Raw genomic sequence first — 15339 nt, 5'->3', positions numbered from 1 at the left:
TATGATGCGTGCAATTGATATATGTAGTATACAATTTTCATAAGTTTCAGTAAAAGGAATGTTTGTATTAATTAGAAAGATTGTTGAATAAGCGAAGGAAGTATAAGATAATTAAAATTTGAAATCATGCAATTAATTTATCAATATCTGAATTATTCGAAGGTTCCACTAAAACTGTATACTAATATTAATGAAGAAAATAATGTCTTAGTGTCAAATGATGATTTGTTTATGTTCTTATAAATTATATTTTTGTAACTAAAACAATACTAGAAAAATAATTCGATTGAATTAAATAAACACAAACAAAATCAAATTAAAACGAACCAAACACAAATCAAACTAAATTAAAACTGAATCGAAACATAATTCAAACCGAAACAAAATCAAATACAAATCAAACCAAACTAATTTGAATTGACTTTAGTTAAGTGTCTCTTAGACTTTAATAAACCAAACCGAACCTCCCGTAGTTTTTTTTTAAACAAAACCCAAACCTGTAGTTAAACCGATATATTTACCCCTAAAAACCCAAGTTATTGCTGACTTGACATCATTTGTCAATACTATATGTTTTATATATTTATCATAAAATTCACCCTGCGCAAGGCGCATGTCTTATCCTAGTAAACTGATAAAAGTCAACAAAAATTCAGGCTTTTTTTGGTCAGCCTCAAGTCAATGTTTCTTTTGGCCATTCTTGCCATGTTCAGTGTTTTTTGGTCGAATTCCCACTAAAAACCCCATTAAAACATAAAAGTTACATTCCAACTAGGGAAAATAAAAAAACAAGCCCAAGTTACAAAAAAAAAAACAAAAAAAAAAACAGAGGTTACAACAAATGCTTAGAGCTTCTGCAACATATAAGTTTAATCAATCACTTATGGTGACTCTGAGTTTCCTTCGACCAACTTTTATGATAGCATGAAGTAAGAATATGTCCAATCACCAATCCACAAAACAGACCAGGTCCGTAGGCTATTGCAGCTGCTACCCAACTAAACATTTGTTCCTCCGCCTCTAACACTTCCTCCAGTTGTTTCTCTGTTGCAGGAAGCGAAGCATGACTTTTTCCACATATTTCTTGGAGACCAAAGAGTCTAGGGTTGTCGGAGAATGAAGAACAGCTTTGTCATTGAAACTGCGTGCCTCGTGGCACCGGACCTTCAAGAAAGTTACTAGAGAAGTTCATGTACGACAGAGAGGAGAGCTCACCAAGACTTTGAGGGATTTGACCTGACAACTCATTACACGACAGGTCCAACGTCTCGAGCTTTGTCACATTCGCCAATGACCGTGGGATATGGCTTGTGAAGCCGTTACCTGACAAGTTGAGAAGATGCAACTCCTTCAAATAGCACAAAGATTCAGGGATCTCGCCGTAAATCATGATTCCGGAAAAATCAATGGCTCTGAAGTCTTGTTGGATCCGATCAAAGCTCGTCTCTACTCCTTTAATCACCATCACCATCGAATTACGATAAAAGACGGAATCGTTGATGATATCCGCCATGTAAGGGTCATCTTCTACCCTCGTTCTGGTCATCTCGCGCCAGCTGGAGAACCAATGAGGTGGGAGAGTTCCGGTGAAGTCATTGTGTGAAACGGTTACTACTTACATCAAAATGCTTCAAACTGTGGAATCCACTCATGTCAGATGGTAGCGTGGATGTGAAGTTATTAGAGCGGAGGCTAATATGATAAAGCTTGGTTAAGTTGGTGAATGAAACATGAATAGTGCCGTTTAAGTTGTTTTGGCCAAGTGACATGACTTGTAGTCTGTTAAGGTTTCCGATGGAAGCCGGAACTTGACCTACCAAATTATTAGTGGAAAGTTGAAGATAGAAGAGATAAGAAAGGTTTCCAATTGAGGAAGGAATCTCTCCTATGAGCTGGTTGATCCCAAGGCTAAGGTATCTGAGCTGGTTTAGATTGCCTATTGAACTTGGAATTGCACCTATGAGAGTGTTATCCCCAAGGTTAATGTGTCTTAGCCTCTTTAGATTGCCTATTGAAACCGGAATATCACCTACCAGATCATTGTGAGAAAGGTCAACTAGTGTGAGACGAGATAGGCTACTATTAGTTTTAAGAGAGCCGTTGAGCACGTGACCTGGCCAGATCTATCATCGCACGTGACGCCCTTCCAAAAACAGCAATCATCAGTACTGCTTTTGTTCCATGGAATTGGATCAAACTCTTCAATGGGAAACTCGTCTTTGAATTCCAAAAGAGCATCTCTCTGGTCTGGGAGGCAAAAGTGGAGTGGAGGAGAAGCAAGAGTGTGGATTAGGAGGGAGATTATAATACCAAAAAAGCAATAACAATGGCTTCGAGTCATGATCTTTTTTTTCTTTCTTTCAGTTAGTGTTGTAAGGAATGTGTTCATGCTTCACTGCCTCTCTTTAAGAACAGGAGTACAGTAAAAGTGGGGCTGTGACTTGAATTCTGTTGGTTTTGCATAAATGACACGTACTATTTGTCCCCAACACTTTCCACATAAATTCCAATGCACATTCAATTTGATATACAACTACTATATTAGTAGCATAGATAAATATACCAACAAAATGCATCGACAATATGTTTAGACTTTTAAAGTAAAAATGCATGAACCATAGTCAACTTATATACCGAAAAGCAAAATATATTATCTCCATCTGAAAAATTAATTTGTTTGAAAGTCAAATTATTTTGAGATTAGCTATTACTTACCGAAGCTATAATGGAACATCTCGGCAAATAGAAACCGAGTATTTTTTTAGCAATGGTCTTTGATTATTTGACTAAATGCTTGAACATTCAAACGTTAAATTACATATGCTGGAGAAGAATGACTTTGAGCTCATTACACTTCAGAAGACACCTTACTGCTGCATGTAAAGGATGCAGAGCTTATTACCAATTTAGATTCACTTCTCTTCGTCTCTGGATCCAGTTTATATTCTTTTGCGGCTGTTACGCTATTTTTCATGTACAAATATATATTTTAAGCAAGTGTGGATTCTTCATAACACCCAACTTTATAAGACATAAGGTTAATAGAGTCTGATCTCTCTTAAAGGCAAATTAGAGCTTGATAACATCTAGGTCGAACCTAGGAAACTCGAAGCTATGCCCACACAAAAAACAAAACAAAAAACCTAAGATAGTCGTTTACTACTACTATAAAATGGATTCATTCTTCATCTCGCCCACTGTGGCTCAACCAGTGACAATGACGCACCTTCTAGACCTTCTTGGAATCCTCTTGATTTTCTTAATGATGTCATCACTGAAACTCCCGCTTAAAGTCAGTTTCTTCAGGATGGTGCAGTTCCTCAGAAAGAATCTTGCTAATTCCATCTGGCTTGATGTTTTTGTTGTGCCTGGTGTAGCCAGCTCAACATACTTGAGAGATGACACGAAACACGGAGGCACAGAGGAGAGTTTGAACGGGCATCCCTCTTTATAAAACTCAAATTTCTAAACAAGGAGATAGTTAAGTTTTATGGGATGATATGCAAACTTTTACATACAAGAGAATAATAAGAGACTCACCAGGAAGAGCGTGTGTAGATTCGGGCAGCAACAAAGAACGGTTGGCAGCAATTCCCAAAACCACTCAAGGAAACAAGCTTTTAACCAAGACAAGTCAGAGAAACTGAGGTAACGGTTCAAACTTAGAGTAATTATGGATGACCTGTGTTCACAATATTAAAAAAAAAATGTAATGATACTAATGCATTCTTGTATTAGGTATATATATAGTTATTTAGTCAACACCATGAGTGTGTGTACCTGTAGAGTAACAGAAGAGATCTCCATGCCGCGGACTTTAGATATCCTGCTGAGAAAATTACGGATCATAGTCCTCTTGGAATCATCATAATCATCGTCATCATCATCTTGGTACAGTAATGCAATACCGTACTTCCCATCAAAGTTAACATCGATTCTCACCAGTGCATAGGGAGCAATACTGTGAATAACGACGCTTCGAGATAATTCATCACGGAGACTCATAAGCTCAAGCCTCGGAGCATCTATCTCCACAACATGATCCTCCTCTCCCAAGAAACCAACTTCGAAATCCTCAATCCCTAGAGCGAGACTTTTCAAAGACTTGGACCGCACACGCAAGGTTGCAAGACGCTCAAAGCGACCCCTGATTACGGTCAGCTTCTCGAGAACAGGGCAGCTAGCTAGAAGCACCTCAAGGTCCTCATCGTACCTTACTCTATCTAAACGCATAACCTTGAGACAAGGCAGGGAGACAGCAGACGCTAGTTCAGAGCCGCACAAGTCCACGTGGCAGAGACTTAAGCTGACCAAGGTGGTACACGAATACAGCGAAAGAGGCATCCAAACAAGTTCGTTATAATCTGAGTCACCCTCAAAATCTAGATGGCGAACTCTACGCCTGACCAAAGCATCTATCCATGACCCCAAAACACTATCCTCTTCAAAATAATCATCAACATACTCATGGGCACAGCTCAACTTGAATCTATTCAAGGCTAGATTTTCTTCAGATTCAAGAAACCTATTGACCAAATCAATAAAGCGGAAATCGTCATAGTGGTGGAATAGGTGTGAGTCCAAGTCGAAAACAGGAACCTGTAACCAGAGACTCCTCCAACGTTTCGACAAAAGAGAGTATGCGACAAAGTAACGAATCTGGTAAATCGTTCATCTCTGAGTTGCTTTGCTTCTCTTTCGCCAACTTTTTCTCCATTACTTGCGCTCTCTAAACCCTAAATTTCACAAGACCTTTGGTTTCTCTCTCTTCTTAAAGCAGCCACCTCAACATTTCAAACTCTAAATCATGCCACGTATTCCCTTTTGTTTTTGTTTCCATCTCTCGATTTGGGTGATAAAATTGGACTCTTACTATCGATGGCCCACTACAATATATGTTTTTCCCACAAATTAACTTTTATTAGAACTGATGAATGTAATAATCATTATAAAGCCCATTAGGTAGGTAACTCGTTTGCTAGTTCTCATTTGAGCTTTGAGAATTGTATATCCAGCATCAACTTTACATTTGTAGTATGATTACGGGAGGAGACCATAATCTACTTTGAATAGCACAAGTCGCGGTACGCTAGAGTCTCTACTTGTGTTTTCCTATCCAGTCACAAACCTCTGCAGTAACATAGCACCACGTCGAGGATTAACTCTCATTCCATTAAAGATTAAGTTATTCTTGGACTTCCAGATTTTCAAGACCATCCAAAACGGAGTCAATTCTGGACTACTACAGTATTAAACCAAAATGGCCGACATGTTTAACAATTGTGATTGATCGGATAAAATTGAAAATAACTGATGTAGATTGAGCTAATAACTTGAGAACTGACGAGATAGATATATATGCTACTACAAGTCCTTAACAAAACGTTGTATGAAGAGAAATAAATGTATATAACTGCATTACTAAAACTTGACATTCGCTCTGAGGAATATGCAGTGGAATTAGCAAGATTATAATCATTCATATTATATTGATTCAAGATATTCACATAACCCCCAACTTCATAAGATATAGGCTTAATAGAGTCTGATCGAGAGTATAAACTATTTAAAGAAGGCAAATTAGCTTGATAACATCTAGGTCGAACCTAGGAAACTTGAAGCCATTCCCACACACAAAAAAAAAGAAGCTAAAATAGTCTTACATTGGATTACTACTACTTTACTACTACTATAAGTTGAATTCATTCTTCTTGTCTTAGGGTATATAAGTTGTGGCTCAACCAGTGACAATGACGCACCTTCTAGACCTTCTTGGAATCTTCTTGATTTTCTTAATGATGTCGTCACCGAAACTCCCGCTTAAAGTCAGTTTCTTCAGGACAGAGCAGTTCCTCAGAAAGAATATAGCTAATTTCATCTGGCTTGATGTTTTTGTTGTGCCTTGTGTCGCAAGCTCAACATACTTCAGAGATGATACGAAACACGGCGGCACAGATGAGAGTTTCATTGGGCATCCCTCTTTATCAAACTCAAATTCCTGACTCAAACAAAGAGGTAGTTAAGTTTTTATGGGATTATGCAAACTTTTTTTGCATAGTAGAATAATAAAGACGCACCATGACGAGTGTGTGTAGACTCGGGCAGCAACAAAGAAAGGTTGGCAGCAATTCCCAAAACGACTCAAGGAAATAAACTTTTAACCAAGACAAGTCAGAGAACTGAGGCAACGGTTCCAATTTTGAGTAATTATGGATGGCCTGTGTTTACAATATTTAAGAAAAAATGTAATGATAATAATCATGCATTTTTTTATTATGTATATACTTTTATTGGAATCGACAACATCAGTGTGCATACCTGTAGAGTAACAGAAGAGATCTCCATGCCACAGACTGTGGATATCCTGCTGAGGAAATTACGGATCATAGTCCTCTTAGAATTGGAATCATCATCCTCATCATCATCGTCATGATCATCATCATCATCATCTTGGTACAGTAATGCATAACCGTCCTTCCCATCAAAGTTAACATCGATTTTCACCACCGCACATGGGGCAATACTGTGAATAACGACGCTTCGAGATAACTGATCACAGAGACTCATAAGCTCAAGCCTCGGAGCATCTATCTCCACAACATGATCCTCTCCCAACAGACCAACTTCGTAATCCTCAATCCCTAGAACGAAACTTTTCAAAGACGCGGACCGCACACGCATGAATTCAAGAAGCTCAAACCGATCCCTGATTACGGTTAGCTTCTCGAGAACAGGGCAGCTAGCTACGAGAGTCTCAAGGTTGGATTCGCCACTCTCCGACGACTGGTCGTACCTTACTCTGTCTAAACGCATGACCTTGAGACAAGGCAGGGAGACAGCGGACGCTAGTTTAAAGCCGCACAAGAAGACGTGGTAGAGACTTAAGCTGACCAAGGTGTTACAGGAATAGAGCGAAAGAGGCATACAAACTAGTTCGTTATCATCTGAGTTAACCTGAAAATCTAGATGACGAACTCTGCGCTTAACTAAAGCATCTATCCACGACTCCAAAACAGTATCATCTTGATCGTTATCAAAAACATACTCATAAGGACATATCAACTTGAATCTATTCAACGCTAGGTTTTCGTCGGATTCAAGAAATCTATTGACCAAATCCGTGAAGCTGAAATCGTCATAGTAGAATTGGAGCGAGTCCAAGTCCAAGTCGAAAGAAGGAACCTGTGACCAGAGACTCCTCCAACGTTTCGACAAAAGGCTGGTTCGGACTGAATCTTTTGTCGAGAGGAAAGAGAGTATGTGACAGAGTAACGGATCAGGTAAATCGTTCATCTCTGAGTTGCTTTGCTTCTCTTTCGCGAAACTTTTCTCCATTTGTTATCTCCCCTTTCCTCTGCTACACCCTAGTTTTCACAAGACCAATTGGTTTTTCTCTCGAGTCTTAATGCCACCTCAACATTTTCAACTCTAAATCTTGCCACGTATTCTCATCTTTTTTTATGTCCATCTCTCAATTTGGGTGACAAAATTGGGCTTTTCTTTCTTTCGTTGGCCCACTACAATGTATTTTTTCCCGCACAAATTGAGTTTCCTACTCCATCGCTTTATGTCACCAGTGACGAGAATTTTTTCCCCCACAAATCGAGCTTTCACTGTCAAACGAAAGACACCTCATCTATCAAACAGTCGCTTACAACTTTTTTTTTTTTGGACAACACAGTCGCTTACAACTATGATTTCTAGGCACCAGTATAAACAACCAAAAAGATATATCAACCAACATCATACAAATCATCTAAACGAATATCCTGTCTGCAGTGCGGACACCCCACTAGTGCCCATATACCCTTATTCGAAAAAGTGTGAAATGCTCCTTTCTAATAATTTATTTGTTTGTTATATCTATACTATATTAAAAGGAGAATAAGATCCACAGATAGCATGTCCACGTCATCAATTTAAATCATCCAATCAGGTTAGAATGTTTTGACACGTCACTTCCTGGTTTTCTTCGACGAGAGAGGAGAAATGGATTTCTCAACGGAAATCGTTTTATCGCCACCACCCTCATTAATCCATCTCTGCGCCATGAATTCTTCTTTAATGGGTTCGTTTTGCCTTCCTGTATCCCCTCCTATTTATATCGGGTCATTTCGGAAAGGATTCAATACTCTCAAAAATCTCAAGAACGATGAATTCTAACAGCAAGACCTCTGTTTCCGGCGATCTTACCTCCGCGAAGTTGATCAACTCCGTCGGTGAGCCTGTGAACCGTTCCTCTGAAACCGCCGATTCCTCTGTCATAGCTAGGTCAAAAAGAGGCATAACGGGTGACTCCTCCGCCAACGTTGTCGCCGGTGAAGCCAGAATTGAGGTAGGCTTCACATGTTTGCTTAGAGTTCATGCATTTTAGTGGATTTAATAGTTACTTTTTTGTTTAACTATATAGTTTGAAAGAAAAAATAAAGCAGGAGTTTCTTTTTTTGCTGACTTGCAGTAAGCTTTTTGGTTTCACTGTTTCTAGGATGGAAGCATGATAAAGCAAAACATCCCTCAATTGAAGAGTTTCAGAGATAACAATGAATTGTTTTCAAGGTTGTGTGGGTACAAGCCGGACATAGCTACATGTTGCAAGGATGTGTTCAAATCTGGGTAGTAGTAAGCTATGACAAGACAAATCATAAAAATTTTGGATGCTAAATGATAATGGAAAGACAGATGGAAATGAGGGAAGTTGATGATTGTGTGTGATAGCAGTAGAGAAGTACAAAAGAATAAAGCTTGAGGTCATAAGGGATTTCACTTGGACCCCTTTTCATGATTTATCCTTCAACATGAGAGATTAGTTGTGTTAACATCGTTTTACACAGTCGGGGGCGGATATATGCACATAATAACCTTTCAAAGCATACGTAGATGATGGTTTGACTTTCAGGAATATCATAATTTTTTTCCTAACACCTAAATTGGCAGATATGAGTGTCAAAGGACTAGAAGATAATGCAAGAATAGTTGAGTCAAAGCATACGTGAATGATCATTCATGTAGTCACATTACTATTCCTTAGTAAATATGCCAGTGTTATGAGGAAACTGGAAATATATCACTTTGTTTATAATCAGGGTCAGCTGCAAACATATATGCCTTCGGGCTTTCCATTTTGGTGAAAAGAGTTGTGTTTAGGATAAGGATAATATCACCTTGATTTAACACTAATCTATGGGATCCTCATTCTCTGTGTAACCTGAACTCTTTATTAACTAATCAATTCCAAATAACCACAAAATAAAAACAACAAATCATTGACAGAGTCTGGAATTTTCAGATTAAGCTAAAAATAAAAAGACCAAAAAAATGTGGTTGTTTATATGATACCAATAAACACCTCTGAACTTAAAGAAATAAACAAGATTTAGAAATTGGTTGTTTATATGATCCATCAATAAAAAATATTTTGAATAATTTGTAAATATTAGAATAGGTTTTTAATGTTCTGGTTTATTCGTTTACAAGCCATAACAACCCAAGTTTTTCTCCTCGCTCAAATAACAAACCTAGAAATCACAAAATCAAACGCTGCAGCAAATCATGTAAAATATTGCTAAAATATATATATATATATATATAAGAATTAATAAATATAAGAAAGCAAAACACTAATAAAATAAAGAAAATAGTAAAACCATTTACGCACTGTCAACATTTTAAACTCGACTTGGACACTGAACCAGATTATTTCAAGAGTCCCGAGATCATTGGTATCGACTGTTGCTAAACTATAGATCAATAATTTAATAAAATTATTTTGATATTTATATATAAATATAATATTATTAATCTTCTAAAATATAATAATATCAAAATAATTTTTTAATTTAAAAATATAATTGAATGATTTTCAATATCAGTTTTTACTTACCCGAAGAAAAAAACTATTTAACTAACTTATTAATATCGAATTAGAAATTTGGCTAAATATTAAAATGAAAAATAAGAAAAAGACAAAAATAGCACCAAATCAAGTTTTTGTCACAAAAATAGCATCACAATGAAGAAAATGATCAAAATAAGTTTTATTGAAAGGTAAATATGCATTTATAACCCTTGGGTTAATTAATCTAAGACTTAGGGTTTAGAGTTAAGGGGTGGAGTTTTAGTAATGTATTCAAATTTTGTAAAATAAAAAATGAAAAATGAAAATTTTCAAAACAAAAAGGTGCTATTTTGGTCATTTTATTTTTTTAGTGCTATTTTTGTGAAAAACTTAAAAAGTGCTATTTTAGAGATTTGCCCATAAATTTTTTTTAACAATTATTTTTAAAAAATCAATAGATAAGAAACTTTTGAATATAAAAGTTACATTACAAAGATTTTTTTTTAAATTGTTACCTCCAGTTTTAAATTGAAAAGATTTACAGGGTTGAGCATCCTTAAATAATTCATCGACTTTCTCATTACTTTGACAAATACAACATCCTCATTCCAAACACAAACATTGACACATATTATCGAAAAATAAACGATCAACACACTTTTCCGCGCGTAGCGCGGAAAAAGAATCTAGTACTTTTAATATGAAATTATATCAAACGACTAAAATTTTCTAATATCTTTCTTTTTTTACAAGTTCTGCCATTAGCTGTAAAAAAAAAAACTCTGCCATTGATCTTTTAAACTTAATTCACTTCTCCTTATTGCAAATCTAAATTCAGGTTTTTTCTCTCTTTTCATCTTCTTTGAAATCTTTTTTTTTATGAATTCTTCATTCTTCTGCTTTGATTTAAGAAGAAGAAAAGATTATGTATTTAAGACAAGATGACTTTTCATTGGGATGTGTAGACTAACCGATGTTAAGTAGAAAATTACAAGTGGAAGTTCCCGCATATATTTTCAAGCCAAGATATACAAATCAACTACCAACAAAGGGTCTACTACAAAACAAGTAAACCGAAAATTACAAACAAACACAAACAGATCTTCTTATCTTACCAATTCAGTACAACACATGCTATGCTCCACACATGCGTAACAGAGAGACTGCAAGAGATGGGCTTAACGAGCAAATGGGGTGACTCTGATTTTTCTTCGACCAAGCTTTTCACGCTCTTGAATGTGTGAAGTGAAGAAGATATGTCCAATCACCAATCCACAGAATACACCAGGTCCATATGCTATTGCAGCTGCTACCCAATTGATCATTTTTTCCTCCGCCTCTGACAGTTCCTCGGGTTGATGTGATGTAGGGCTCGGGACATGGGGTTCTCCACATATTTCCTCGAGACCATATAGTCCAGGGTTGTCCAGGAACGAAGAACATTTTTGTATTTGAAACTGTGTGCCTTGTGGGACTGGACCTTGGAGAAGGTTATGTGAGAAGTTCATGTATGATAGAAAGGATAGTTTACCAAGATCTTGAGGGATTTGACCTGACAGATTATTACATGATACGTCCAATGTTTCCAGCTTTGTTAAATTCGCCAAAGACCGCGGGATATTGCTTGTGAAGGCGTTACCTGATAAGTTGAGAAGACGCAATTCTTTCAAGTAGGCAATGGACGTAGGGATACTTCCAGAAATTCTGTTTCCAGAAAAATCAATGGCTCTGAAGTCTTGTCGGATTCTCTCAAACCTCGTCTCTACTCCTTTGTTCACCATTTCCACAGAGAAATAAATTTGGAAATAATAGTCCTTAGAATCATTCACAAGATTTATCATGTAGTCTTCAAATTCTTCGGTCAATGTGTTCATTTCACGCCAGTTGGAAAAATAGTGACGTGGGAGAGTTCCGGTGAAGTCATTATGTGAAACATCTATTACTCTTAAACTCTGAAACCCAATGGAGACATGGGGATGATACAACGACCCATGAAACTCGTTTGATCTGAGGATGAGAACATGTAAGGACGGCAGAGATCCCAACCAAGATGGAAACTTGTCCTTCATTTTGTTGTTTTCCACATTCACAAGTTCCAGAGACTTGCAGTTGATCAAGGACTCTGGGAGATTTCCCTCGAGCTGGTTACGACCAACGTCGAATGACCGTAGCTTTGTCGCTTTTTTGACGAATATATCTGGAAGAGTTCCACTAAAACTGTTGTTATGCAGAATCAGGTCTGTAAAAGAAACAATGGAGTTCCTTAAACATAGAGGAATCGACCCGTTGAAGTGATTATTAGACAAATCTAAGAAGCGTAGCCCTTTGTGCTTGCATATCCAACGGGGAAATGGTCCTTGGAATGTATTAGAACTCATATCCAACATTTGGATCAATGTTTCTTGTGAAGGGTTTTCAAAACTGCTAAAAGTATTGTGAGAAAGAGTCAGAGTCGTCAATCTCCATAAGAAACTTGGTACTTGACCTTTCAACTTGTTGTAGGAGAGATGTAAATCTATGAGGTTGACTAACTTTGATAAAGATCCAGGGATTGACCCACTGAGGTTGTTGTTGCAAAGAAATAACTGGGTGAGGTTGAGAAATTTAGATATGGATTCTGGGATTGGGCCATTAAATCTATTAATAGCCAGGTTTAGAAAATAAAGCTGTGATGATGAAGATGTATTTGCAAACTCTATAGGTCCTGTGAATTGGTTTATTTCCATATTAACCAATTGTAATGAAGGTAATGAGAACAAGGATTTAGGTAAAGGCCCAACAAATGAGTTTTCACTAACATCGAAATACTCCAAGTTGTGGAATCCACTCATGTCTGATGGAAGTGTGGATGTGAAGTTATTGGAGTTGAGGCGAAGATGAGAAAGCTTGGTTAGATTGGCTAATGAAATAGGAATATTGCCACTTAAACTGTTTTTGTGGAGAGACAAGACTCTTAACTCTTTTAGGTTTCCGATGGAATTTGGGATTTCACCTACCAAATGATTGTCTGAAAGGTCAAGAAATGTGAGATGAGAAAGGTTTCCTATCGAAGAAGGAATATCTCCTTGGAGTTTGCAGCCCTTAAGGTCTAGGTGACTAAGATATTGGAGTCTAAAAAGGCTACTATTAGATTTCAAAGAGTTGTTGTAAAAGCTGTAGCTAAGGTCGAGCGATATCACCTGGCCATATTTATCATCGCAAGTAACACCTCCCCAATAACAGCAATCACTACTCTTATTCCACGAACGTGGATATATGCAAAGCTCATCTCTGAACTCCAAAAGAGCACTTCTCTGATCGTGACGGCAAAAGTGGAGCGTTGGAGAAGCAAGAGTGTGGAATAAGAGAAAGAAATAGATAGTAACGATACCAGAAAAGTAATAACAATAGCTTTGAGTCATCACAATCTCTCTTTCTTGATTGTGTTATGTAATATGGCCTAATGGGTTATGTATGTTGTATATGCTTCATTGTTTCTTTTTAAGAGGAAGAAACCATCTTTATAGGGGCTGTGAGTCTGTGAGTCGGTGAGTATTGCGTCAATTCGTTTGACTAAATCTTCGAAACTCAGTTGTGCCACTTGTCTCAATATTTTTCACGTACACCATTTGCTCAACAACAACCACTCCTTTTCAAAAATATCTCTTAACGTGTTATTTAAGTTATATACTTATTTTTCTTAAACCGCTATTGACTTATTAACACATTTGATGTTCAAGTGATTAATCATTTAACAACTAAGCGAGCATGTTTTATCTTGCAGGTGCTTCGCCTCTTTGTGCTGAATTTAGAAATCTAGTATTAATGCAACCAATAATCTTGCCAATGGTTGCACGTTCTAACTTCTAACTATAGCAACAGCTCATGAACTTTCAATTTCATATTAATCAGAGTCCCATGTATTTGATTTAAATATAAGCGTAAGTAGACATGTCTATTAGGACTAGAACCCGCAGCCGGAACAGACCAGTCTTAGAAATTCAGATTTGGGTTTAATTTTTTTTTTTGAAAAGCGATTTGGGTTTAATTTTATAAACCCAAAAAATTATGCTTTTCAGATTAAACCCATTTGGTTCAGATTTTTTGGGCCTAAACACGTTTGAGATAAGACCGATTCGAAAACCCCATGATTTTGTATGTTAGTTTAAATATTATCATTTTTACGATCAAAACCATTATTAGTGTTAACATATTGTTTTAATATTTTTGATCTAAATTCTAATAAAGCAAACATGAAAGTTGTTAATATACCTTTTTTGTCATCAACTTAAACAGATTCATACTGACTCTATAAACCAAACTGGTAGCTCCACATTTATGTGAACGACGAAAGACGGTTGTTTCCTAATACTGCGTGTTAGACTATCGGTCTTTGAATTTTGCATCCGTGGTAAATGAATGATCTCTCAGCTGGGAAAGTTTTCTTTCAGAGTCTTAATATCTTCCAAATAACTTGTAAAAGCTGGCCATTTTTATGGTTCCGAAACCATTTTCACACCAATTGAAAACAATCTGTTGCAAACGTGACTTGAAACTGACGTAAGTTTTTCATACACTCCATTGCCCAAAGTAGCATCCTCACCTCCGTATGAAGAGGGGAAAGACTAACCCTGACATTTCTTGCCCCCATCAGATCATCAAAACTTTCGAAAGTATTATACCAACTTTGTTATGAAAAAGATCATTTTCTTTGCAAGAAATATTTGTAAAACACCATCGTCAATTGACTAGGTCGTGACCTCTATGGTGTTGCCCTATGTATGTTAAGTATTTGTGTCATAGCCCAAAGTGTTGATTCTGTTTCTACCAGTTTAATGGTAATCCTAGAATCCATATCCAAATTAGTGAAAAATTTTATTATTCTTTCATTTCCAAATTACTGAAAATTTTATTATGGTTTCCCTGAGAACCATATCCAATAAGTTTTCTTTCAGAATCTTATTATAATTTTCACATATTTAATTCATAGAGTATATAATATACTTTGTTATATTAATATATGGTCTAATATAATATAGGCTATAACGATAAATTTTGTTATAAAAATAGCGTACATTTTTATTTACTTTTGTTTTATGAATTTTTTTTAATAAAATTAACTATGATAATATTGTATTATTAATTACAAAATTAATTATTGCATTACTTTATAAAAATATTTAAATTATTTGATAGAATTTTGTTAGATTTTTTCTCAACATATTTTTGTTCTAACTAAAAATAAAATCCAAATTTTATAGTTAAGTTGATTTATTATTAATATTTTTATTGATTATTAAGATTTAATGTAAATACTCAAATATGCCACATTAAATAATTATTTACTAGGTGTTAGCCTCCACCATGTGCAGTAAAAAATCTAAATGTAAGTTTATATTTTAAAGCAAAATTTAGTAGTATTGTAGATTTTATTATTTTTACTATTATTCCAAATAAATTTGATTTAATTAAACATAAAATAAAGATAATTTTTTAAAATCAAATATATTTAAAATATATATGTA

At 36.0% G+C, this 15339-nt stretch overlaps 3 protein-coding genes and 1 pseudogene across 3 annotated transcripts in view; 1 reads left to right on the top strand and 3 right to left on the bottom strand.

Annotated features, from left to right (window-relative positions):
• Window positions 1-1120, top strand: part of LOC130498011 (F-box/FBD/LRR-repeat protein At1g16930-like) — a 1865-nt gene extending 745 nt beyond the window's left edge. The window contains exon 2 of the mRNA XM_056991344.1: window positions 1054-1120. Within this exon, the coding sequence (XP_056847324.1) occupies window positions 1054-1120 (67 nt within the window). The remainder of the gene's footprint in view (window positions 1-1053) is intronic.
• Window positions 1121-3012: 1892 nt separating this feature from the next.
• On the bottom strand, window positions 3013-4717 carry LOC108815378 (F-box/FBD/LRR-repeat protein At1g16930-like; annotated as a pseudogene).
• A 750-nt stretch (window positions 4718-5467) lies between these two features.
• On the bottom strand, window positions 5468-7379 carry LOC108815377 (F-box/FBD/LRR-repeat protein At1g16930). Its single transcript, XM_018588003.2, has 3 exons — window positions 6319-7379; window positions 6078-6218; window positions 5468-5998 (listed from the first exon to the last, which is right to left on the bottom strand). Exons 1-3 carry the CDS (start codon window positions 7333-7335, stop codon window positions 5738-5740), a joined length of 1419 nt encoding a protein of 472 aa, XP_018443505.1. The 5' UTR covers window positions 7336-7379; the 3' UTR covers window positions 5468-5737.
• A 3438-nt stretch (window positions 7380-10817) lies between these two features.
• On the bottom strand, window positions 10818-13294 carry LOC108831119 (receptor-like protein 11). The gene has a single exon (XM_018604683.2). The coding sequence runs from the start codon at window positions 13234-13236 to the stop codon at window positions 11014-11016; it is 2223 nt and encodes a 740-aa protein (XP_018460185.2). The 5' UTR covers window positions 13237-13294; the 3' UTR covers window positions 10818-11013.
• Window positions 13295-15339: the final 2045 nt, after the last annotated feature.

This window comes from Raphanus sativus, chromosome 7, assembly GCF_000801105.2.
Source record: "Raphanus sativus cultivar WK10039 chromosome 7, ASM80110v3, whole genome shotgun sequence".
Lineage (NCBI taxonomy): Eukaryota > Viridiplantae > Streptophyta > Magnoliopsida > Brassicales > Brassicaceae > Raphanus > Raphanus sativus.
The sequence above is the reverse complement of the archived record's forward strand: the minus strand, read 5'-3'. Positions and strand labels throughout refer to the sequence as shown.